The sequence below is a fragment of the Schistocerca piceifrons genome, chromosome 2 (assembly GCF_021461385.2).
Source record: "Schistocerca piceifrons isolate TAMUIC-IGC-003096 chromosome 2, iqSchPice1.1, whole genome shotgun sequence".
Taxonomy (NCBI): domain Eukaryota; kingdom Metazoa; phylum Arthropoda; class Insecta; order Orthoptera; family Acrididae; genus Schistocerca; species Schistocerca piceifrons.
Window position 1 is genome coordinate 448,458,943 of NC_060139.1, and position 26,386 is coordinate 448,485,328.

Below are 26,386 nucleotides of genomic sequence, written 5' to 3' on the forward strand. Positions count from 1 at the left end.
GAAGGTACAACAGTCAGTACTGCGGCCATTATTATTCGCAGTGATCCACGACTCAACATTAGACAGCTTGATGGTATTCTGGAAGTGTTCATACTCTTTTAAAGGAACCTTTTCACATGTCTAGAATATGCACAGTCTGGATACCACGACTGTTTATCGCAGATCAATAGGAGAATCGTGTTGATGTGTTCTGCTATTGGAAACAGTATGTTGGAGATGAGGGTGATGCACGGTAGCAAAATATTATGAGCCAACTGATGATGGGTCACATTCCAAAGAAGACGAAATATCTGTTGGACGGTGGAAGCTTCATCAGCTAATGCCAGGCCTCACGTTACCCAAATTGTAGCAGAGATACATGTGATACCACGAGACTTTTAGGTAATGAAACCCTGGCAGTAACGTTTAAGAGGCGAGGACGACCTTCATCACGACTTCCAGGGGCGACAGCGGTGATGGTAGAATTGAATCACATTGGGTGGACAGAACATTGAACCTCTGAAATAGAGTTTTTAGAAAATGACTACTAGTCTTTACTGAACATTCCTTGTACTAATTTTCGGTCTTTCCTTAGGTAGATACTTGAAACACAGTCATTACAATGTTATTGTCTCGAATATTTTGCTGGGAAACTGGACATCGTAACCTCCAGTATTTTTATTCAACCGGCAGCAACAGTCTCCCAAAATTTCTCCACGACTGATTTCAGCTCTTAAGCCATTTTCAAGTGTTTGCAAAAGAACAACGGGAGCACATCTGTCAGTTGCACCACAGTCCGCCCCCGGTAGTTGAGCGGTCAGCGCGACACAATGTCAATCCTAAGGGCCCGGGTTCGGCTCCCGGCTGGGTCGGAGATTTTCTCTGGTCAGGGACTGGGTGTTGTGTTGTCCTAATCATTATCATCATTTCATCCCCATCGACGCGCAAGTCGCCGAAGTGGCGTCAAATCAAAAGACTTGCACCCGGTGAACGGTCTACCCGACGGGAGGACCAAGTCACACGACATTTATTTTTATTAGTTGCACCACATACACTCAAACTACCGCTGTCCGTGCGTCTGGCGCACTGCAACAGTCAGAGTGACTGCTGTTATTCAGTTGAAAAACCGTGAGAATGGCCAAGGGCTGAAATCAGTCGTGAAGAAATTTTGGTGCAATTGACACTGCGACACAACAAAAGAAACACAGGGGAAGGAAGACAGCTAGGTCCTGAGAAGCTCCGTCGAACCAGGATCGAAGGGGCGATCTAGATCTCAAATACGAAAATATGAAATGAGGAATCGCGAAAATGACGAAAATATGAAGAATGCTGTAGGGGAGTCTAATCCGTGGTCGATGTCTCTTCATCGAGGAATGTGTTGAGATCGTGACTGGCCATTACAGAATGGCCAGTAGTCGGTGGAGTGAGACGGCGAACGTATGTACAATTCCGAAAGAGTAGCCTGGATATAAGCACTACTACACAGGTCAGAGAAGGCAGCTGATCGAGAAGATACTCCGCCCAAGTGGCCCGCGAGCCCTGGGTGGACAGAGAGACGCCGTGACGTCACTGGTCGCCAGCCTTGACGGGTATGGCGGGCGGGGAGAGCGCGGCGCGCAGCTTCTGCCAGAAGAGGCGCTGCTTGGCGGGCTCGGGGTCCCACTCGAGGTAGAGGCGCGTGCGCAGCAGGTGGCGCAGCGTGGGCGTGAGGTGCGCGCCCGGCACCTCGCCCAGCTTGACGATGACGAGCGCGCCCTCGTCGCCGAAGATGCGCTGGTGCTGCGCCAGCGTCGCCTCCCAGCGGCACCACTGCGAGCGCGCGAACGCGTCGCTCACCACGAGCAGGGTGCGCCGACTCAGCGCCACCGACTGCAGCACGCACTCCGAGATGGCCGAGCCCACCTGGAAGTCGCGCTCGAACACGCACAGCTTGAGGAACGGCTCGTAGTTCTCGAGCATCGCCACGAGCCGCACCACGAAGTTGCGGTCCTCGCTACTGTACGACACGAAGGCGTCGTACTGGTAGTTGGTGTACGACTGCAGGGCGCGGTCGGCGCGGCCGGCGCACGACCGGCCCAGGAGGTCGGTGCGCGCCAGGAAGAGCCAGTAGCGGAGGTAGGCGCGCTGGTTGTAGCACACGGCGGCCACCAGCAGCGCCAGCACCAGCAGGGAGCCGCCGACAGCGCCGGGCCACCAGGCGGAGGTCTTCACCGGCGCGGCGGTTCCGTCCAGCAGCGCCTGCAAGAACTGCGAGAGGTTGCGGTCGCGCCACGCGTCCGGAGAGTAGCACGCGGGAGCCACCTCGCCACTCAAGTTCCCTGCACTGCCCCCGTTCGCGCTCAGCCACTCCCTGACGTTCTTGTACAGCGGCGCGTAGCAGATGAACGGGTTGTCCCCCAACTCCACGCGCGCCCGACCGGAGAAGTCGTCCAGCATGGCGGGAGAGAGGTACGTCATCCTGTTAAACGAGAGCAGCACAGTGTCCAGCCTCGAATTGTTGTCGAACACCCGTCCTCTCTTCCACGACTCTAGCTCGTTGTGGGACAAATCGATTCCCAGTAAATTCGTGAGGGGCGCGAAAACGGCGCCACTGATGCTGTGTATGCCGTTTCGCTCCAGGCTCAGGTACTGCAGACTCACGAGGTGGACGAACACACTCGGGTCGTCGGCAAGGTGCGTGATACCGCAGTTCCCCAGCAGGAGTACTTCCAGGCTGTCCAGTCCTCGGAACACTCCCTCCGTGAGATTGGTTCCCGACAGGCGGTTGTCCTCCAGTGTCAAGAAGCGCAGTTTGTTCAGATCGTGGAAAGCACCCACCTCGATCCTAGAAATGTGGCCGTGCTTCAGGGAGAGTTCCTGGTCCAGGTTGGTGAGGCCACCGAACGTGTCTTTGAGCAGGAAGTGTATGTTATTGTAAGACAGGTTGAGGTAGGAGAGGTTGTGCATGTGGGCGAAGCTGTTCTCGCCGAGGACGAAGACGGACGGGGACGGCTTCTCGCGCGAGTTGGCGGAGAGGTCGAGCGAGTGCAGCTGCGGCAGCAGGCAGCCGGCCGAGGCGCCGGGCAGGCTGTTGCCGCCGAGCAGCAGCGTGCTCAGGCGGGGCAGCAGCGCGGGGTGGAGCGAGCCCTCCTGCACCGACACGGCGGCCACGTCGCGCAGGTCGAGGTGGCGCAGCCGCGGCATGGCGGGGAACGCGCCCGCCGACAGCGTCTGGAAGCGGTTGCCCGCCAGCGACAGGTTCGTCACGCCCGACCGGCCCACCGCCGACAGCAGCTCCGGCGGCGGCCGCTTCTGGAAACCCGCGCCCGACAACTCCAGCACGCGCAGCGACGAGTTACCTGCAAGTCCGGCACACGCGCCTTTCAGATTTCTCCTCGACACTGATCGATGAACTGTGTCACATAAGAAAGGTTGAAAATTCGACAAATGCCCCGAAACGTTAAACATAAATGAAAGAACTCCGTCTTCAGGCCACCCCGATGGCGCAAGTCAAGGAATCTGCAGCCTACAGGGTCACAGAACCTCCTGAGCCTCTGATTCAGACCCTCCATTCGGCTCTGCACCAAAGAACCACAGTCGGTTCTGTCGACGATGCTGCAGATGGTGAGCTCCGCCTTAATCTCTGAAGGAAGACTGGCAGTCTTTACCATTTCCACTAGCCGCCCGAAACCAGAGAGAATCTCCTCCGACCCAAAGACACACACGTCAATGGTACCGACATGGACCACCACCTGCAGTTGGCTGCACCCCGTACACTTCATGGCAGCCGGAAGCACCCTTTCCACATCCGGAATGGCTCCCCCGGCATGCACACGGAGTGCACACTGGCTTCCTTCCCCTCCTTGGCAGCCATTTTCCTAATGGGCCCCATTACGCGCCTGACGTTGGAGCTCTTAACTACAGCTCCCAATTACTTTGGAGCCATCCTCAAACGATGATATCAAGACAACAATCAAGCTGGTAAAGAATGGAAAGGCCCCATGGGCAGAGAACATTGCATCAGATCTTCTGATTACTGACCCAGACGTAGCCACTGATCGTCTACGCCCTCATTTGATAAAGATCTGGAATTTGGAGAGCATGCGACGGGAGTGGAGAGGATTTCTCACAAAATTTCCCAGAAAAAGAACACAACTCCGACAATCTTAACTGGAGGGGAATCACCTTGCTTATGATTTCAAGCGAAGTTTTAGCGAGAAGAATCCTTAACAAAATCAAGGTGCAAGTTGAACTACAGATAAAAAAGCAGCAAGCTGATTTTAGAAGTAATCGTTCGTCTACAGATAAAATAAACACTCTTAGAGTCATTATACAACAGTCAAATGAATTCGTCACTAGTCTTCACATTCTTTTTCTAGGCTCTGAAAAGGCCTTCGACTCCACTAAATGAAGTCACTTCGTCTTCAGGCCACGAGTGGCCTACCGGGACCGTCCGACCGCCGTGTCATCCTTAAGCAGGATGCGGATAGAAGGGGCGTGGGGTCAGCACACCACTCTCCCGGTCGTTATGATGGTATGCTTGACTGAAGCCGCTACTGTTCGGTCGAGTAGCTCCTCAATTGGCATCACGAGGCTGAGTGCACCCCGAAAAATGGCAACAGCGCATGGCGGCCTGGATGGTCACCCAGGAAGACTGCACTGTTCTTCCTTCTCTAGATTGTCGCACAGATGACAAAGTGGTAGATATCGAAATAGACGACAGAGGGATAGAGAAACAATTAAAATCGCTCAAAAGAGGAAAGGCCGCTGGACCTGATGGGACACCAGTTCGATTTTACACAGAGTACGCGAAGGAGCTTGCCCCCCTTCTTGCAGCGTGTACCGTAGGTCTCTAGAAGAGAGTAGCGTTCCAAAGGATTGGAAAAGGGCACAGGTCATCCCCGCTTTCAAGAAGGGACGTCGAACAGATGTGCAGATCTATAGACCTATGTCTCTAACGTCCATCAATTGTAGAATTTTGGAACACGTATTATGTTCGAGTATAATGACTTTTCTGGAAACTAGAAATCTACTCTGTAGGAATCAGCATGGGTTTCGAAAAAGACAGTCGTGTGGAACCCAGCTCGCGCTATACGTCCACGAGACTCAGAGGGCCATAGACACGGGTTCCCAGGTAGATGCCGTGTTTCTTGACTTCCGCAAGGCGTTCGATACAGTTCTCCACAGTCGTTTAATGAGCATATGGACTATCAGACCACCTGTGTGATTGGATTGAAGATTTCCTAGATAACAGAACGCAGCATGTCATTCTCAATGGACAAAAGTCTTCCGAAGTAAAAGTGATTTCAGGTGTGCCGCAGAGGAGTGTCGTAGGACCGTTGCTATTCACAATATACATAAATGACCTTGTGGATGACATCGGAAGTTCACTGAGGCTTTTTGTGGATGATGCTGTGGTATATCTGGAGGTTTTAACAACGGAAAATTGTACTGAAATGCAGGAGGATCTGCAGCGAATTGACGCATGGTGCTGGGAGTGGCAATTGAATCTCAATGTAGACAAGTGTAATGTGCTGCGAATACATAGAAAGAAAGATCCCATATCATTTAGCTACAATATAGCAGGTCAGTAACTGGAAGCAGTTAATTCCATAAATTATCTGGGAGTACGCATTAGGAGTGATTTAAAATGGAATGATCATATAAAGTTGATCGTCGGTAAAGCAGATGCCAGACTGAGATTCATTGGAAGAATCCTAAGGAAATGCAATCCGAAAACAAAGGAAGTAGGTTACAGTACGCTTGTTCACCCACTGCTTGAATATTGCTCAGCGGTGTGGGATCCGTGCCAGATAGGTTTGATGAAAGAGATAGAGAAGATCAACATCTACATCTACATTTATACTCCGCAAGCCACCCAACGGTGTGTGGCGGAGGGCACTTTACGTGCCACTGTCATTACCTCCCTTTCCTGTTCCAGTCGCGTATGGTTCGCGGGAAGAACGACTGTCTGAAAGCCTCCGTGCGCGCTCTAATCTCTCTAATTTTACATTCGTGATCTCCTCGGGAGGTATAAGTAGGGGGAAGCAATATATTCGATACCTTATCCAAAAACGCACCCTCTCGAAACCTGGCGAGCAAGCTACACCGCGATGCAGAGCGCCTCTCTTGCAGAGTCTGCCACTTGAGTTTGTTAAACATCTCCGTAACGCTATCACGGTTACCAAATAACCCTGTGACGAAACGCGCCGCTCTTCTTTGGATCTTCTCTATCTCCTCCGTCAACCCGATCTGGTACGGATCTCACACTGATGAGCAATACTCAAGTATAGGTCGAACGAGTGTTTTGTAAGCCAATTCCTTTGTTTATGGACTACATTTTCTAAGGACTCTCCCAATGAATCTCAACCTGGTACCCGCCTTACCAACAATTAATTTTATATGATCATTCCACTTCAAATCGTTCCGCACGCATACTCCCAGATATTTTGCAGAAGTAACTGCTACCAGTGTTTGTTCCGCTATCATATAATCATACAATAAATGATCCTTCTTTCTATGTATTCGCAATACATTACATTTGTCTATGCTAAGGGTCAGTTGCCACTCCCTGCACCAAGTGCCTATCCGCTGCAGATCTTCCTGCATTTCGCTACAATTTTCTAATGCTGTAATTGCTGTATATACTACAGCATCATCCGCGAAAAGCCGCATGGAACTACCGACACTATCTACTAGGTCATTTATATATATTGCTAAAAGCAATGGTCCCATAACACTCCCCTGTGGCACGCCAGAGGTTACTTTAACGTCTGTAGACGTCTCTCCATTGATAACAACATGCTGTGTTCTGTTTGCTAAAAGCTCTTCAATCCAGCCACACAGCTGGTCTGATATTCCGTAGGCTCTTACTTTGTTTATCAGGCGACAGTGCGGAACTGTATCGAACGCCTTCCGGAAGTCAAGAAAAATAGCATCTACCTGGGAGCCTGTATCTAATATTTTCTGGGTCTCATGAACAAATAAAGCGAGTTGGGTCTCACACGATCGCTGTTTCCGGAATCCATGTTGATTCCTACAGCGTAGATTCTGGGTTTCCAGAAATTACATGATACGCGAGCAAAAAACATGTTCTAAAATTCTACAACAGATCGACGTCAGAGATATAGGTCTATAGTTTTGCGCATCTGCTCGACGACCCTTCTTGAAGACTGGGACTACCTGAGCTCTTTTCCAATCATTTGGAACCTTCCGTTCCTCTAGAGACTTGCGGTACACGGCTGTTAGAAGGGGGGCAAGTTCTTTCGCGTACTCTGTGTTGAATCGAATTGGTATCCCGTCAGGTCCAGTGGACTTTCCTCTTTTGAGTGATTCCAGTTGCTTTTCTATTCCTTGGACACGGAGAGCAGCGCGCTTCGTTACAGGATCATTTAGTAGTCCAAAAGCGTTACGGAGATGATAGATAAACTCCAGTGGAAGACTCTGCAGGAGAGACGTTCAGTAGCTCGGTACGGGCTTTTGTTGAAATTTCGAGAACATACGTTCACCGAGGAGTCAAGCAGTATATTGCTCCCTCCTACGTATATCTCGCGAAGAGGCCATGAGGATAAAACCAGAGAGATTAGAGCGCACACAGAGGCATACCGACAATCCTTCTTTCCACGAACAGTAAGAGACTGGAATAGAAGGGAGAACCGATAGAGGTACTCAAGGTACCCTCCGCCTAACATCGTCAGCTGGCTTGCGGAGCATTGATGTAGATGTAGATGTAGATCCAAGTGCCGACCACGTCCGACAGCGCTTAACTTCGGTGATCTCAAGGGAACCAGTGTATCCACAGCGGCAAGGCCGTTAAACAAAAATGAGATTTGTTAATTTTCTTATTAATGTAGGCGTGTTAATTAATGCAGGAAATGCAATCGAAATTACGAATATAACCAAATTCGGCTTTGCATTAGAATGTCGACACGAAACTTTGTGCCGGACTGGGATTAAGGCCCGTATTTCCCACTTTACGCCAGCTGTCACCTTAACCGCTTCGGCTATACAGTACCACAATCACGGTCAGTCCTAAACTTCCCTTTTTTGTCGCCCTTGCGTCACAACCTGCAATCGTATGTACGAGGGTCACTCCGAAAGAAATGCACACTATTTTTGTAAAAATACAGTTTTCATTCTGCATGTATGAAAGTTTTACAGTGTGTAGATACATCCTTCCCGCTTGTTTTCAAACTTAGTTCAACCTGTTCCCGCGAATGGCGCCGTCACAGCATGCCTTCAAGATGGCTGCTACACTTGACGTTCGTCAGAAGCAACGTGCTGTCGTAGAATTCGTGTGCTGTGAAAACGAGACAGTGGGAAACGTCCACAAGAGGTTGAAAAAGGTGTATGAAAATGCTGCTGTCGATCGCAGTACAGTTAGTCGGTGAGCAAGCACGTTACGTGATGAAAGCGGGCACAACAATATTGAGGATTGTCCTCGCAGCGGCAGGCCTCGTACTGCACACACTCCAGGCAATGTGCAGAGGGTTAACGAATTGGTGACTGCTGACAGACGCATCACAGTGAACGAATTGCCACGCTTCGTTGCGATAGGGGAAGGAAGTGTTTCCAGAATACTGAAAGTGTTGGCTTTAAAAAAGTTTTGTGCCAGGTGGGTTCCCAGGATGTTAACAGTGGCTCACAAAGAAACAAGAAAAACGGTATGCAGCGAACGTTTCAAAGAGTACGAGAAAGATTAAGTCGTGCCCTGAGGAAAGCCGTTGCAATTCGGCCGAAACGTCGGTTTTAGTTTATTATTATTGTTAGTTTTAAGCAATGACGCGGCATAATACCCAGAAGAATTTTAATCAGTACGAGAATGGTGGAGATGAATTTCTCGGAAGAATTATGACAGATGATGAAACATGGCTCCATCATTTTTCACCAGAGTCGCAGAGGCAATCAATGGAGTGGCATCATGCAAATTCACCCAAGGAAAAAAAAAAGAAACTCAAAACCACTCCTTCTGCTGGAATAGTTACGGCTGCTGTGTTTTTCGATTCCGAAGGACTCTTGCTTGTGGACATTATGCCAAGTGGAACTACCATAAATTCTGATGATTATGTGACGACACTGAAGAAACTTCAAGCACGACTGAGTCGTGTTCGACCACATCGGCAAAAGCAGGATGTTTTGCTGTTGCACGACAATACACGGCCACATGTCAGTCAAAAAGCCATGGAAGCGATCACAAAACTCGGATGGACAACACTGAAACACCCACCTTACAGTCCTGACCTGATTTCATGTGACTATCATCTCTTTGGGAAACTGAAAGAATCTCTTCGTGGAAGAAGGTTTGAAGATGATGACTCCCTTGTGCACGCTGCCAAACAGTGGCTCCAACAGGTTGGTCCAGAATTTTACCGTGCGGGTATACAGGCGCTGGTTCCAAGATGGAGTAAGGCAGTTGAGAGGGATGGAAATTATGTGGAGAAATGAAAATATTGTTCCTAAAGGATGTATCTACACACTGTAAAACTTTCAAACATGTAGAACAAAAGATGGATTTAAAAAAAAAATAGTGTGCATTTCTTTTGGAGTACCCTCGTATTTATTGAGAGTCGATGGCCTGGTACTGCGAAAAAAAGACATGCATGCATGTCCGAAGAAACATTATATCGCACTTCTTGAGAACACAGGCACTGCTATCTCGTCTGTCCCGATTAAGCCCGCTTACGTTTTAGCAGTTTCTGTATTTTTAATTCGGTCATTTAAGCTAGTGTTATCGGCAGTATTAGAAAGTCAATTTATTTTTCTATTGTGGGAAAGAAAGGAGATATTAAGAATTGCGTAGTTTTACTATTGTAATTAGTTTAAATTTGACCATCAAGGTGGCCTTATAAAAATCCTGCATCTTAATTAAGGGCTATTGGGTATATGTAACATGGCACATGCTATTAAATTATTATGGAACTAGGCAGTAAACGACACTATCAAATTAAACGTTGTTGTATTGTTGTAACGCAGTAATCTAACTGTATGTGACTTATTTGAGTACATAAGTAGTTGTGCTGCATAAAAAATTTAAGGAAGCAGAACAAACACAAAATTAAGTACGATAATTTCAGTTAAACTGGTAGTGAAATCTCATTTGTCACATTACAGGTAACAAAAGAATCAACATTTTCAAAACATAAGAACACACAAACTTCATGAACGTATTCCTTGCACGTTACGGGCACCCACGCATCTAAAACTCGATCCATAAATCTCTAAGAGTACGAGGGGGTGGAGATCTTTTCTGAACAGCATGTTGCAAGGCATCCCAGAATGATCAATATTGTTCATGACTGGGGAGTTTGTTGGCCTTCGGAAGTGTTTAAACTCAGAAGTTCCGGAAGCCACTCTGTAGAAATCCTGGATGTGTGGGGTGTTGCTTTATCCTGCTGGAATTGCCCAAGTCTGTCGGAATGCATAATGGATATGAATGGATCCATGTGATCAGAGACGATGCTTAAGTACGTGTCACCTGTTAGAATCGTATCTAGACGTATCAGGGATCCCATATCACTCCGACTGCTCACGCCACACACCATTACAGAGCTTCCAACAGCTTGAACAGTCCCCTGCTGACATGCAGGGTCCATGGATTCATGAGGTTATCTCCATGTCCGTACACGACCATCTTCTCGATACAATATGAAAAGAGATTCGCCCGACCAGGAAACATGTTTTCAGTCATCAATGTCGGCGTTGACGGGCCATGACGAAGCGTAAAGCTTTGTGTCATGGACCTTCAGCTCTAGAAGCCCATGTCGATGGTGTTTCATTGAATGGTTCGTATGCTGACACTTGTTGATGATCCAGCATTGAAATCTGCACCAATGTGCGAAATGGTTGCACTTCTGCTACGCTGAACGATTCTCTTCAGTCGTCGTTGGTTCCGTTCTTGCAGTATCTTTCTCCGGCCGCAGCAATGTTACAAATTTGGTGTTTTACCGGATTCCTGATATTCACGGTACACTCGTGAAATAGCCGCACGGGAAAATCCCCATTTTATAGCTGTCTCGGATACGCTGTGTCCTATCGCTCTTACGCCGACTGTAACATCACATTCAAACTCACTTAAATCTTGATAATCTGCCATTGTAGCAGCAGTAACCGATCTAACCACTGCGTCATATACTTTTTCTCTTACATAGGCGTTGCCGATCGCAGCGCCGTATTCTGCCTGTTCACATATCTCTGTATTTGAGTACGTATGCCTATAACAGTTGTGTTAGACTTTCAGTGCATGTTCTTTACATGAACACTCCGTGCCAGTTTCTCATCCAGGGTTACCCCTAGATGCTTCACTATATTCTCTACGGGTAGAATTTTGTCCAAAAACTTTATACTCCATTACGTGCCCTGGAAACGATCGTCGGAAGGATTGACTCAGCATATGGAAAACTCCATTTAAAAAAGGATAGTAACATAAGAGTGCAATATTAAACGTAGAGGAAACAGCAGATGAATGGGAAGATTTCATTGAAGGTCTATATGGGGGAGAAAACTTGATAGATGGCTTGACAGAAGAAAAAATAGGAGACGATGTCGAAAACATAGGAGATGCCGTATTTGAGTCAGAATTTAAAATAGGTGTGGAAGTCTTGAGATAAAATGAGGTAGAAGGGATAGATAACATTCCATCGGAATTTCTAAAATCATTGGGGGACATGACAACCAAACGACTATTCATGTTGGTATGCAGAATGTATGAGACTGATGACGTATCATCAGTCTTTCGGAAAAATATCATCTAGACAATTCCGAAGACAGCAAGCAGAAACTATCTCACAATCAGCTTAACAACTCATGCATCCAAGCCTCTGACAAGAATAATATACAGATAAATAAGAAAAAAATGAGTATCTATTAGACGACTACTAGTTTGGCTAGGAGAAGCAAAGGCACCAAGAGACAGTTGTGAAATTGCGCTTGAATATGGAATCAAGGCTGAAGAACAATGAAGACACGCTCATAGCATTTGACCTCGAAAAAGATTTTGACATTGTGAAGTGTGAAAGATATTCGAAATTGTGAGAAAAACAGGAGTACGCTACAGGAAAAGAAGGGCGATATGCAATATGAACAAGAACGAACGGGGAACAATAAGACTGTAAGACCAAGAAAGAAGGGCTCGGATTAAGAAGGCTTAAGTCAGGGATGCAGTCTTTCGCCTGTACTTTTCAATCCATCTTCAGAGAAAGTATTAACGGATTTAAAAGAAAAGTTCGAGAGTGGGATTATAATTCAAAGGACATCAATGAAAGATTCGCTGATGACGTTTCTATACTCAGTGAAGGTGAAGAATTCCAAAATGTGTTGAGAAGAAAGAACGGTGTAATGAATGTAGAAAAGGGACTGAGAGTAAATCGAAGAAAGGTGAAAATAAGTAGCAGAAAAACGAATAGTGAGAAGCGTAACATCAAAAAAGGTGATCATGAAATAAACGAAGTTAAGTATTTCTGCTACCTAGAATGCAAAATAAGCAATGACGGAGGAGGCAAGGAGGATATAAGAAGTAGACGAGCACTGGCAAAGACGGCGTTAGCCAAGGGAAATAGAGATATCTAGTGGTATCAAACATGGCCCTAATTTGAGGGAGAAGTTTCTGAGTCTGTATGTCTGGAGCACAGCATTGCATGACAGTGAATCATGAACAGTGGGGAAACCGGAGCAGAGGAGAATGGAATGTGGTGCTACAGAAGGAGATTAACAATCATATGGACTGTTAAGAAAAGGAACGAAGAGGATCTACACAGAAGCGGCGAAGAAACAAACATTTGGGAAACACTGAGGAGAGGAAGGAATAGGACGATGGGAAATGGTGTTAAGTAGTCCAAAGTACTAGAGGAATTGTGGAGGGCATCAAACAAGTCAGAGGATTTTAAAAAATGTGTCCTGGATGTGCTTCCTCGGGAACTGGCTACAGTTTTCTGCGACTAACCCTTAGAGCCTGCTTCCTGCAAAGGCACTGTTTACGTCATTGCTGGGCTAAGAAGCCGTTGTCTATGTACAAATTCTATTCCATGACTTTCCATCCCCAAATTTGGGAGGCATATTGCCAATTTATCTTCGAAATGTCTCTTACACGCGTAGATGGGGCGCAACAACAACGGATAGACTTTATATATCGATCACGGCTTCTCAGCCTGGAAGTTTAAACTGAAGGTCCTAGTATTACTTTTTATTTCTATACCTGTATCTGCTGCAACAAGGACAAAACTGCCCCCTCCGATAGTGCAAGTCGAAGATCATGTATCAAAAACGCAAGGACACTACACAGATCACGGTGGTAAACGAAGTTGGTTGTTTAAATTCCTGAGTGCTGTTGCTGTGTTGCAGACGTGGAACTAATATTCTCTTCTTTCTATCATTCAGATAAGGTGAAACCTACGAACTTGCCGTGTCTAGTATTTCAGAAGATTTTGACTTTTGTGTGAGGTACACTATGACGATTTACACTGACCTGACAAGTCATGTGAGACCTCCTAATAACTCGTAAGACCTCCTTCTGGCCAGCGTAGTGCAGCACCTCAGCGTGGCATGGATTCAACAAGTCGTTAGAAGTCCCATGCAGAAATATTGTGCCATTATGCCTCTATAGCCGTCTTTAACTGCGGAAGTGTTGCAGGTGCAGGATTTTGTGCGTGGATTGACCTCTCGATTATATCCCAGAAATGTTGGATGAGATTCACGTAGGGCGATCAGGGTGGCCAAATCATTCGCTGAAATGGTCCAAAATGTTCTTCAAACCAATCGCGAACAACTCCAGGAGTGCTAGTTCTGCAAGGTTCGCGGGAGAGCTTATGTGAGGTTTGGAAGGTAGGAGACGAGGTACTGACGGAATTAAAGCTATGAGGATGGGGCGTGAGTCGTGCTTGGGTAGCTCAGTCGGTAGAGCACTTGCTCGCGAAAGGCAAAGGTCCCGTGTACGAGTCTCGGCCCGGCACACAGTTTTAATCTGCCAGGAAGTTACATATCAGCGCACACTCCACTGTAGAGTGAAAATTTCATTCTAGTAATACTTGCAATTTGGCATTCTCGGCACACTCTTGACACTGCGGATCTCTGAATTTGAATTCCCTAAAGATTTTCGAAATGAAATGCCCCATGCTTTTAGCTCCAACTACCACTCCATGTTCACAGCTTTTTAATTCCTGTCTTGCGGCCAGAATCACGCCATAAATCTTTTCACATGAATTACCCGAGTACAAATGACAGTTCCGCCAATACACAGCCTTTTATACCTCGTGTACACTGTACTACCGCAGTTTATATGTGTGCATATCGCTGTCACCTTAGTGGATATCACAAACACAAGTCACTGCAGTTCCTTCTCTAAATCCTCGCACAAACGAAAAAATGGGTGACATCGAAATAAGTGTCCAAGGAATAGAAAAGCAACTGGAATCACTCAACAGAGGAAAGTCCAGTGGACCTGGCTGGTTACCAGTTCGATTCAACACAGAGTACGCGAAAGAACTTGCCCCCCTTCTAACAGCCGTGTACCGCAAGTCTCTAGAGGAACGGAAGGTTCCAAATGATTTGAAAAGAGCTCAGGTAGTCCCAGTCTTCAAGAAGGGTCGTCGAGCAGATGCGCAAAACTATAGACCTATATCTCTGACGTCTATCTGTTGTAGAATTTTAGAACATGTTTCTTGCTCGCGTATCATGTAATTTCTGGAAACCCAGAATCTACTCTGTAGGAATCAACATGGATTTCGGAAACAGCGATCGTGTGAGACCCAACTCGCTTTATTTGTTCATGAGACCCAGAAAATATTAGATACAGGCTCCCAGGTAGATGCTATTTTTCTTGACTTCCGGAAGGCGTTCGATAGAGTTCCGCACTGTCGCCTGATAAACAAAGTAAGAGCCTACGGAATATCAGACCAGCTGTGTGGCTGGATTGAATAGCTTTTAGCAAACAGAACACAGCATGTTGTTATAATGGAGAGACGTCTACAGACGTTAAAGTAACCTCTGGCGTGCCACAGGGGAGTGTTATGGGACCATTGCTTTTAGCAATATATATAAATGACCTAGTAGATAGTGTCGGAAGACCCATGCGGCTTTTCGCGGATGATGCTGTAGTATACAGAGAAATTACAGCATTAGAAAATTGTAGCGAAATGTAGGAAGATCTGCAGCGGATAGGTACTTGGTGCAGGGAGTGGCAACTGACCCTTAACATAGACAAATGTAATGTATTGCGAATACATAGAAAGAAGGATCCTTTATTGTATGATTATATGAAAGCGTAACAAACACTGGTAGCAGTTACTTCTGTAAAATATCTGGGAGTATGCTTGCGGAACGATTTGAAGTGGAATGATCATATAAAATTAATTGTTGGTAAGGCGGGTACCAGGTTGAGATTCATTGGGAGAGTCCTTAGAAAATGTAGTCCATCAACAAAGGAGGTGGCTTACAAAACACTCGTTCGACCTATACTTGAGTATTGCTCATCAGTGTGAGATCCGTACCAGATCGGGTTGACGGAGGAGGTAGAGAAGATCCAAAGAAGAGCGGCGCGTTTCGTCACAGTGTTATTTGGTAAGCGTGATAGCGTCACGGAGATGTTTAACAAACTCAAAAAAAAAAAAAAAAAAAAAAAAAAAAAAAAAAAAAAAAAAAAAAAAGGTTCAAATGACTCTGAGCACTATGGGACTTAACATCTTAGGTCATCAGTCCCCTAGACTTAGAACCACTTAAACCTAAGGACATCACACACATCCATGCCTGAGGCAGGATTCGAACCTGCGACCGTAGCAGTCGCGCGGTTCTGGACTGAAGCGCCTAGCAAACTCAAGTGGCAGACTCTTCAGGAGAGGCGCTCTGCATCGCAGTGTAGCTTGCTGTCCAGGTTTCGAGAGGGTGCGTTTCTGGATGAGGTATCGAATATATTGCTTCCACCTACTTATACCTCCCGATGAGATCACGAATGTAAAATTAGAGAGATTCGAGCGCGCACGGAGGCTTTCCGGCAGTCGTTCTTCCCGCGAACCATACGCGACTGGAACAAAAAAGGTAGGTAATGACAGTGGCACGTAAAGTGCCCTCCGCCACACACCGTTGGGTGACTTGCGGAGTATAAATGTAGAAGTACAGGGTGTTTCAAAAATGACCGGTATATTTGAAACGGCAATAAAAACCAAACGAGCAGCGATAGAAATACACCGTTTGTTGCAATACGCTTGGGAGAACAGTACTATTTCAGGCGGACAAACTTTCGAAATTACAGTAGTTACAATTTTCAACAACAGATGGCGCTGCAAGTGATGTGAAAGATATAGAAGATAACGCAGTCTGTGGGTGCGCCATTCTGTACGTCGTCTTTCTGCTGTAAGCGTGTGCTGTTCACAACGTGCAAGAGTGCTGTAGACAACATGGTTTATTCCTTAGAACAGAGGATTTTTCTGGTGTTGGAATCCCACCGCCTAGAACACAGTGTTGTTGCAACAAGACGAAGTTTTCAACGGAGGTTTAATGTAACCAAAGGACCGAAAAGCGATTCAATAAAGGATCTGTTTGAAAAATTTCAACGGACTGGGAACGTGATGGATGAACGTGCTGGAAAGGTAGGGCGACCGCGTACGGCAACCACAGAGGGCAACGCGCAGCTAGTGCAGCAGGTGATCCAACAGCGGCCTCGGGTTTCCATTCGCTGTGTTGCAGCTGCGGTCCAAATGACGCCAACGTCCACGTATCGTCTCATGCGCCAGAGTTTACACCTCTATCCATACAAAATTCAAACGTGGCAACCCCTCAGCGCCGCTACCATTGCTGCACGAGAGACATTCGCTAACGATATAGTGCACAGGATTGATGACGGCGATATGCATGTGGGCAGCATTTGGTTTACTGACGAAGCTTATTTTTACCTGGACAGCTTCGTCAATAAACAGAAGTGGCGCATATGGGGAACCGAAAAGCCCCATGTTGCAGTCCCATCGTCCCTGCATCCTCAGAAAGTACTGGTCTGAGCCGCCATTTCTTCCAAAGGAATCATTGGCCCATTTTTCAGATCCGAAACGATTACTGCATCACCCTATCTGGACATTCTTCGTGTATTTGTGGCGGTACAAACTGCCTTAGACGACACTGCGAACACCTCGTGGTTTATGCAAGATGGTGCCCGGCCACATCGCACGGCCGACGTCTTTAATTTCCTGAATGAATATTTCGATGATCGTGTGATTGCTTTGGGCTATCCGAAACATACAGGAGGCGGCGTGGATTGGCCTCCCTATTCGCCAGACATGAACCCTTGTGACTTCTTTCTGTGGGGACACTTGAAAGACCAGGTGTACCACCAGAATCCAGAAACAATTGAACAGCTGAAGCAGTACATCCCATCTGCATGTGAAGCCATTCCGCCAGACACGTTGTCAAAGGTTTCGGGTAATTTCATTCAGAGACTACGCCATATTATTGCTACGCATGGTGGATATGTGGAAAATATCGTACTATAGAGTTTCCCAGACCACAGCGCCATCTGTTGTTGAAAATTGTAACTACTGTAATTTCGAAAGTTTGTCTGCCTGAAAATGTACTGTTGTCCCAAGCATATTGCAACAAACGGTGTATTTCTACCGCTGCTCGTTTAGTTTTTATTGCCGTTTCAAATATACCGGTCATTTTTGAAATACCCTGTAGATGTAAAATAGAGCCCTGTGGTAAACCACGTCCCATTGCTTCAAATTACAAGTACCTGTTGCTATATTACATACATGTGAGTAATATTCTCTTCTGTCATGCTGTCAAGAAGTCTATAAATCACTCGTGTCTGGTGTTTCACAATATTTTGAATTTTGTATAATGTACAGTGTAACTATTATGTGAAAGCGTACGTCGCTACCTTCGACCAGTGCCGACACGAGCTCCGTGAGCGTGGACTCGTTGAGGGCGTTCCCGCTGAGGGAGAGGGTGCTGAGGTTTCGCAGCGGGCTGAGCGCCGCGCTGTGCACGAAGTCCAGCTGGCAGCTGTCGAGGCGCAGCTCGCGCAGAGGCGACCCGGCCAGGGGCGCCAGGTCGCCGGCGCCCACGGCGGCCAGCGGGTTCTCGCTGAGGTCGAGCGCGCGCAGCGACGGCAGCGCCAGCGGCGACAGCGCGGCCGCCACCAGCGCCAGGCTGGAGAAACCGTCCTGCACGAGGCGCAGCTCCTCCAGCGCCTCCAGGCCGGAGAAGGCGTCGGCGGGCAGCGCGCGCAGCCGCGGGCAGAAGGACAGGGAGAGGCGGCGCAGGCGCGACAGCCCGCGGAAGGCGGCGCCGGGCAGCGCGCGCAGGCCGTGCCAGCCGTCCAGCCGCAGCGTCTCCAGCCGGCGCAGCGCCTCCGCGGCCAGCGTGGCGGCGGGCAACGCCTCGGCAGGCGACGACAGCGCCAGCCCCAGCAGCGGCCGGCCGCCGCCCACGGCCGCCGCCGCCGCGTCGGCCAGTAGCTGGCCGCTGCACAGGTAGCCCCAGCAGCGCACGGAGCCGCCGCCCTGCACGCCGCTCAGGCGCGCGTCCTCAGCGCTGCAAGAGCAGTTGGGCCCGCGGTTGCTCTCCTCTCCCATCGCGCACACCGCCAGCAGCGCCAGCAGCAGCGCGGCGACTAGCCGCCGCCTGGCTACCATCGCCCCGCATTCTTCCCCTGCGCAAAGAAAAAAATAATATATATATATAAAAAAACACCGACATGGCTACGATGGTGATGTTTAGGTGTAGCGACCCTTTTTTCTATCCCGACTTCTGCATCTTGCATGAAAGTAGGAATGTTAATTTATCTATATATTGACTGGTATTGAGGGGTTTTGTTTTATCCTGGCTAGATCTTAAATTAACCCCAGTGAGTCACTACACGTATTGTCTTCCCACTTTTGAAGGAAAAAACCATAAGTAAATTAATACAAGTGTTTTCAATAGAGCCGGCCGGAGGGGCCGAGCGGTTCTAGGCGCTACAGTCTGGAACCGCGCGACCGCTATGGTCGCAGGTTCGAATCCTGCCTCGGGCATGGATGTTTGTGATGTCCTTAGGTTAGTTAGGTTTAAGTAGTTCTAACTTCTAGGGGACTGATGCCCTCAGCAGTTCGTGCGGTTAAAGGCGCTGCAGTCTGGAACCGCAGGACCGCTACGGTCGCAGGTTCGAATCCTGCCTCGGGCATGGATGTTTGTGATGTCCTTAGGTTAGTTAGGTTCAACTAGTTCTAAGTTCTAGGGGACTAATGACCTCAGCAGTTGAGTCCCATAGTACTCAGGGCCATTTGAACCATTTTTTCAATAGATTCCCGTTCACTTGTTTCAGTTACTAGTCTGCAGTTTATTCTTGGTGAAAATCACGTAACCTAATTATTTATGAACCTAAATCGAAGTAAAGTTCAAGACGAGTAGTCAGTTTCAAATTAACACGTTATTTTTTTTAACAATAATTATTAATAAATCAGTTCATTCACACCATCGCATTCAAAGGGGTTCTTTCAATAAGTATCTAATCTGGAATCCCGTCAGTATCAGAGATACTGAACAAAGTTCTGTCACTTTCGATAAAAAGATTGTTCCCGTCTAATATCCATAAACTGTCACGAACTATGATTACTAGTCGCGTGAAGTAAAGCTTTTCCACTATCACAATACAAATTCCGAATCTGTCCAAAAATCGTTAATTCCGTAAAATATTTAAATCTTCACACGAAGTGACGTTAAAGTCAGAGAGATTATTGATCACCTCCCCGTTCCTCTAATGTCACAAAAGTTCTAATTCTGATCTGAAATTAATGCTTCCCAAAAAACAATCTCGTCGCAATTTATTATTGCGCCCTGGTTTAATAAAGCTCCTATTGTTGCTTCCCAAAGCTGTACCTCCTAATTGACTTCGAACGGACTAGAGGATAGAGACTGGAGTATCATAATTGCATTGTATGTCTATTTATACTTTAGTAAACGCTATCTTTGGTGTTCAAGATCTATGTTGTGTGACTATAATATTGATTTTCTCATATATAAGAATAACTAATAATTGAACCATTTCTATCGTTTTTCCCCCTTCCCATGCTTCCAAAATTTATGATTAAAATTCTTTTCTTTTTCCATTATTTTTTTACTATAGATTTCCCTCTATTTGTCTCTTATTTCTATTTCGTAAATTACTACTTGTGGAGCGGCTTGTTTTTTTTTTCCTTAGTACGCTGCTCTACAGCATACAGACTTTTATTTCAAAAACGGAAGAAGAAAAGAAACAAGAAAAACAGGCGATAAAACAGTGACGTAAAGTGTAAAATGGCGAAAAAATGCGGAAAGTTAAAACGGAAAGCAAAAGGGGTTGGCAATGTTAATAAAAGACACAGGAATCAGACAAGTAACATAGTACACACACAATTAAAAAACACGGCGACAGTCTGGTTTCTGTTCGCAAGAGATAAAAAGCACACCCAGCGACAGTATGATGGCCGTTCGCAGCACTTCCCAAAAGACAGAACACGGAACACTCACTGTAAAACACTGCACTGTAAAACACTGCACGAAAAGGGCGGCACAAAGATGACACTCCTGAGCCAAAGGCAGATGGGGGGGGGGGGGGGAACGTGGAGGAGGGGGAAGAACAAGGAGGGAGGAAGCAAAAAAACGAAAAGGGGTGGGGGTAAACAAGGAGGGAGAGGACTAATAAAGGGGGTGAGGGGCAGGGCAGACGTGAGAGGGAATGAAGGGAGGCAGAGGAGGGAAATGCAAAAGGACGTGGGGGAGAGAAGGGGGCAGAGAGAGGGGAGGTGGGGAAGAAAGAGGATGGGAGGGGGGAAGAGGGAGCCTGGGAAAAGGACAGAGGAAAGGAGGGGGAGAAAGGATCAAGGTTGATAGGAGGGATAAATGGAGGGGGTGTTGATGGAAGCCACCTTGGGAAAGGAGATGGAGGGTAGGGGGGACACAATAGTGAAGACGTGGCAGGGGGCAGGGATGGGAGAGGAGAGGAGCAACCAGGGGGCGAGGGGGATCAAGGCGGCGGGAGGTGTAGAGGATGCGGATATGTTCGAGGAGAGTGGCTTGGGATATTTTCTGAACTTATATTTCGAGGGCATGGGAGCTAATTTGGGAGCTATTTTGGTTTATTAACATCGAGAGGCATTGTAAGTGTTACATATGGTTCCAGCGTGATAAGCTGCTAGTTTTTCTGCGATTTGCTTTCAGTATGTAGTAAGACACAGTTTTCTTTTGGTTAAAATAATTCGGCATTTGTTGTGGAACATCGTGTAATATTCCCCCTTCAGCCTTATAGTTTTATGAAGTTCAGATAGGTGGCGGTGTTATAAGTAGTCCTCAAAATGCCATCTGTAACGGAGCTGCTTTGCAAGCAGAGCTTTCATTGACTTTCTTTTGGCGGGAAACCAGGTTATCGTAGCTGTCTGCAGAGACTTGGCAGTGAACAAAAGCACCGTGAGTCGTTGGGCAGGCGTCTCGCATCAGCGGAAGGTCATGCAAACCTGTCAGATCTCCCGTGTGCAGACCTCCCGCACACAGCTGTGACTCGTGCAATGCTGGAACGTGCGGACACACTTATTCGACGTTATCGACAGATCACAATCAACAACCTCGCTGCATAACCGGAGGTCTCTGTTGGTACTGCTGACACACTAGTCCACTATTTCGGGTACTCAAAGGTTTGCGCTCGCTGGGTTCCTCGCTGTCCGACAGAAAACCAGGAAGAGCAAGCCTAACTGAAAACCATCAAGAGCATCGAAGGTTCATCTATTTGGCCCAACGAAGGATGTACTCCGCCGGAAGCAGTACGTGGATGATGTGCAGCTTATTGATGCAATAAGTCGTTGGCTTCGAGGTCGACCAGTAGTGGGACCACGCGGGCATACAGTCCCTCACAATAAAGTAGCGGACGGGCGTCGCATTGAACGGAGATTATGTTCAAAAATAGTTCGTAGCCAAAAGAGTGGACAAGATCATGACGTACTGGAACCCTGAATACAACGAAACTACTTTCAGAAAAAAAATCTTACATTACTTTTTGAAACCGAGCGGGGTGGCGCAGTGGTTAGCACACTGGACTCGCATTCGGGAGGACGACGGTTCAGTCCCGTCTCCAGCCAACCTGATTTAGGTTTTCCGTGATTTCCCTAAATCGTTTCAGGCAAATGCCGGGATGGTTCCTTTGACAGGGCACGGCCGGTTTCCTTCCCCATCCTTCCCTAACCCGAGCTTGCGCTCCGTCTCTAATGACCTCGTTGTCGACGGGACGTTAAAACAACACTAACCTAACCTACTTTTTGAACGCCCCTCGTAAATTTACATTTGCATCCTGTAAGCCACTTTACAGTCCGTGACGGAAGCTACTACTACTAATACTACTGACGCGCGCACTTTCTTTTGCTGCAACCAAGCAACGGCCCGCTCAGGGTCCCTCAGTCTCCTGAGCCGACTTAACGCCGTCCAATCTGATACTGAACAAACAGTGTTTAGTTATAACGTGGCTAGTTAAGGAAATCCTAGTTTTAACTGTTAGTGGTTAAACAGTGTTCTCATGCTGAAGGCCAAATAAATAATAATAAAAAGGTGTAGCTCTGTCTCAGCTGTTGTTCACCAACAACACTGGGCTAGCAATCCGAGTGCAGCTCCTGGGGGTTATGTGGGACATCGACGCAGCTGTCAGAAATGAGTAGCACTTTGAGAGAAAGTCTGTATTGTCAATCTGTCAGTTACATGCCAGAGAAATACGACACGCGAATCTCGTGAAAGATGACCTTGTTACTATGACTGCTATTTGGAGTTATCGGCTGTGCCGTGGGTTTCTTATGCCGTGTGATTTAGGGCTCAATTAACCCCACTGTTGTTGAGAGGCGTTTGCTGTTAGTTATATTGATAAACGTACCTTTACTTCACCCTTGTTTGTTTCTGTTACCTTTGTGCTGTCTTGGTAATTTATGAATATGAGGATCGGTCCCTGTCAAGTGTACTCAGCATAAAGGCAAGATCAGTTTCTTGTCTTAGTTGAAGCCGTGTGAGCGTTATGGTTCAAATTTTATTTATAAACACTTTTGGTGGGATTTGAAGCCACGTACACTGCTAATCGTCTCTGTTCGTGTTACAAATACTGCTGTTTTCTGGTGCGAGCCCACTTTCAATGCTAAGAGTATTATTTACGCTGGCTTGGGCACGCAGGCTTACGTATATCACCTTTAAAACATTATTTTTGTTACAGCCAACGGAGCGTATTTTTAAAATTTTAGTTAAACACCTATTTTGTTTTCCATTTGTTTTACAAGTTTCTTCAAAAGTGGAACATCGTTCTGAGCTGATAAGTAAATGTCTATTGTTGTTAGTTTTATTGCTATGAAATATCTGCTAATGCATGTTTTTCTCTCTATCTGTTCATATGTGCTTGTTTAATCTGTTGGAGCCGGCCGGTGTGGCCGTGCGGTTAAAGGCGCTTCAGTCTAGAACCGCGTGACCGCTACGGTCGCAGGTTCGAATCCTGCCTCGGGCATGGATGTGTGTGATGTCCTTCGGTTGGTTAGGTTTAATTAGTTCTAAGTTCTAGGCGACTGATGACCTCAGAAGTTAAGTCGCATAATGCCCAGAGCCATTTGAACCATTTAATCTGTTGGAACACAGGTGATGAAGATGTTACTCAGTAGTTTGTTTTCCCAAGTGGAATTGTTCAATTCCTAATTCTAAAATTGTATTGTGCTTTTGATTAGATTTATTTACTGAAGATGTGATAAGAAGTACATAAATATTTGCAGTACCACTTTGTTTCAGATGATATTTGAAAGCTGGTACCTTACCGCTGCCAGTTCCTCGCTAGCCACAGCATTTCAACCGCTATAATTAGCCCCCATCTGTTATTCGTGAATGGTGCCCGCGAAGAACTGTCGTTAAAATTCTGTACGGAGTATAATTTCTAAGTCTTCCGTCGTAGACTTTTCTTAATACATACATGGGAGGAAGTAATACGTTGACCAACTTTTCCTAGAATGTTACGACCTCGGAATATGAACAGTAACCTTTTCCATGATACGAAACGCCTTTCTTGTACCAACTGCCACCCAGAGATTGTTTAGCGTATTCCTATCGCCCTCACATTTAGTAAACGATCCCGTAACTAAACGTGCCGTTCTTCATTGGATCCTCTCTATCTCTGCCTTTAATCCTACTTGTTACAAGGGGACTGTTCCATCCGACATGTTGAAACCCGCATGATTTTTTTAAATACAGAAGTAATACCCCGAAAGTAATACAATGTCAAAATTTTAGAAGCTAAGACACACTGAAAGTATTAAAAAATATTGAAATTTCCCAAATTTCTTGCTTGCCAAGTGGCTAGAGACATGTACACAACTGCCGTAACTGTAGCAGACGGCGCGTATGCAACGCGATGGATACACATAAACAGATAATACGGCAGAGCGCGATCGTAATTTGTAAAGCGAATTTGTTTCCGTCGATAGTTTCTCTGACCCAGTTGTTCACGGTTACTATTTGCACGAATTTGCAGCTTATTAAATATCCATAATAATTATCAGTTGCCTTTGTGGTATCGCTAAGAGTATAAAATTGAGTTTATTTTCTTTGTGATCTCTTGACATATGCTTGCTAAGGTTCCAGAGTTCCACAGTAAAGTGGAATACAATCAATGTTTTCAACCTTGCAAATATAAAATATGAAGAACGTGGTATGCAATCGAAGTCACCTACTTCTCTTGAAGACCTACACGTGTGTTATTTATAGGTTAATTTCTTGTACATTCATTCGAATGACGTCCACATGTCGTTAAAAATTGTGGTAACACTAGAAGAAATAGGAAATAATGCGGATAATTTCGTGAATTTTGTTACGAAAGATGACTGTTATACAGGTACTGAAACGGCGCGAAAAATTTCAGGATAGGCTTTGACATGTCGGATTGGATCATTCCTTTGTCGTATCGACAAAGGAGTACTCAGAAATAGGTAGCAGAGTTTTGTAAGGCTCTTCTTCCTTGGATGAATCTTCCACTGAATCTCAGCCTAGCATCTGCCTCCCTTAAAATTAATTGTATGTGGCCATTATACTTTAGAATGCCCCGAACGGTTACTGACAGATATTTCACGGTTGTTACTGTTTCCAGTGTTTTTCACGAGCAGCGTAATCGAAAAGTAATGGATGTCTTCTCCACCGATTCACGTGCAATATATTACGTTTATTTACGTCGACGCTATGCTATGCAGATGTTCCTGCATTTCTCTACAGTCTTCAGGCGTTGCAGAATTCCTATACACAACAGCATTGTCTGCAAAAAGCTCATGTGGCTCCAGCATTATCAACTAGTGAACAATAATGGGCCTGCCGCACTGACATGAAGTAGAGACGACTGTAGTTAAAATAGATTAAAGCAACAGTAACCTCTTAAACCAAACAGGTACAACAGACGAAGATTACAAACAGGACTTAAATTACGACATTGACCTCAAGAAGTTTACCAAATGCAGTAACAGAAAACACATATATAAGCAACACAGGTAATTGTCCGTAAATATTTTATAAAATATCAGTAGAATAATATTGGATTACGTTACACGTCGTTGTTTAGGTCTTCAGTCTGAAAACAGGAATGAAGCACCTCTCCATTCGAACCTATCTTCTGCAAGTCTCATCAATCTTTAACTACTGCAACCTACAGCCATCGGAAGCTGCTTACTGTAGCCAAGCCGTAGTCTCCCTCCTCAATTCTTACCTTCCCCTCCCCTCCCCTCCTCTCCCCCCCCCCCAAACACTTAATTCGATTACGAAATTAACGACTCTCTGATGCCTTAGAATGTGCCCTATCAATCGATTCCTTCTTTTAGTCAAGCTGTGTCACAATTTTTTTCCAAGTCGACTTAATTCCACCTAATTAGTTATTCTATCTATCCATTTAATAATTATGGAAACATTATTGAGTGGGTGAACTGTAGTGTTGCTTGTCCGCGTCATTATCTGCTGGACGCTAAAATATCTGATAAAATGATAAAGGACTAAACAAACCACAAGGAAATCATAGATGAAAGGGTTATTATACAAGCGAGATATTCAGACACTTTTAGCCTTGGCGTCTGTCTGAACGCATTTAAATAATGAGTGATGGTCGCCACTTAAAAGTGAGTCTCTGTCAACATGACTCTGACGACCACACTTCGTATTGCCCCCCCCCCCCTCCCCAATCCCCTCTCCCATTCACACACACCGTCCTCCAGAGTAACACGCGTGAGTCATGTCAGGGTCCAGCCCGCATGTTCCAATTTCATACTGAACGTGAGTACTTCGTCAACAGTCAGAGTTCACTATTCAATAAGTCAGTTACCTAATCGTTGGAACTTGGCACCTGTAAACACATACTAAGCCAACCAAATCGTTTACATAGGGTAGGTGGTCGAGTGTCTTCCACTTGAATTGGCGTAACTGTCAGTCACTTTGCCGTTACAAATCTTTCCACAGT

At 46.3% G+C, this 26,386-nt stretch overlaps 1 protein-coding gene and 1 long non-coding RNA gene across 2 annotated transcripts in view; both read right to left on the reverse strand.

Moving 5' to 3' along the window:
* Positions 1 to 894: 894 nt before the first annotated feature.
* Positions 895 to 18,167, reverse strand: LOC124775468 (toll-like receptor 13; the record flags this gene model as incomplete). Its single annotated transcript, XM_047250300.1, has 2 exons — positions 895 to 3,317; positions 17,813 to 18,167. Coding segments are annotated over 2 exons (2,127 nt in total), but the record flags the coding sequence as incomplete, so codon positions are not given.
* Positions 18,168 to 18,397: 230 nt separating this feature from the next.
* The window catches only part of LOC124777928, a 273,328-nt gene continuing 265,339 nt past the window's right edge, over positions 18,398 to 26,386 (reverse strand). Inside the window, exon 4 of the long non-coding RNA XR_007015806.1 lies at positions 18,398 to 18,586. This is a non-coding gene — a long non-coding RNA (uncharacterized LOC124777928). The remainder of the gene's footprint in view (positions 18,587 to 26,386) is intronic.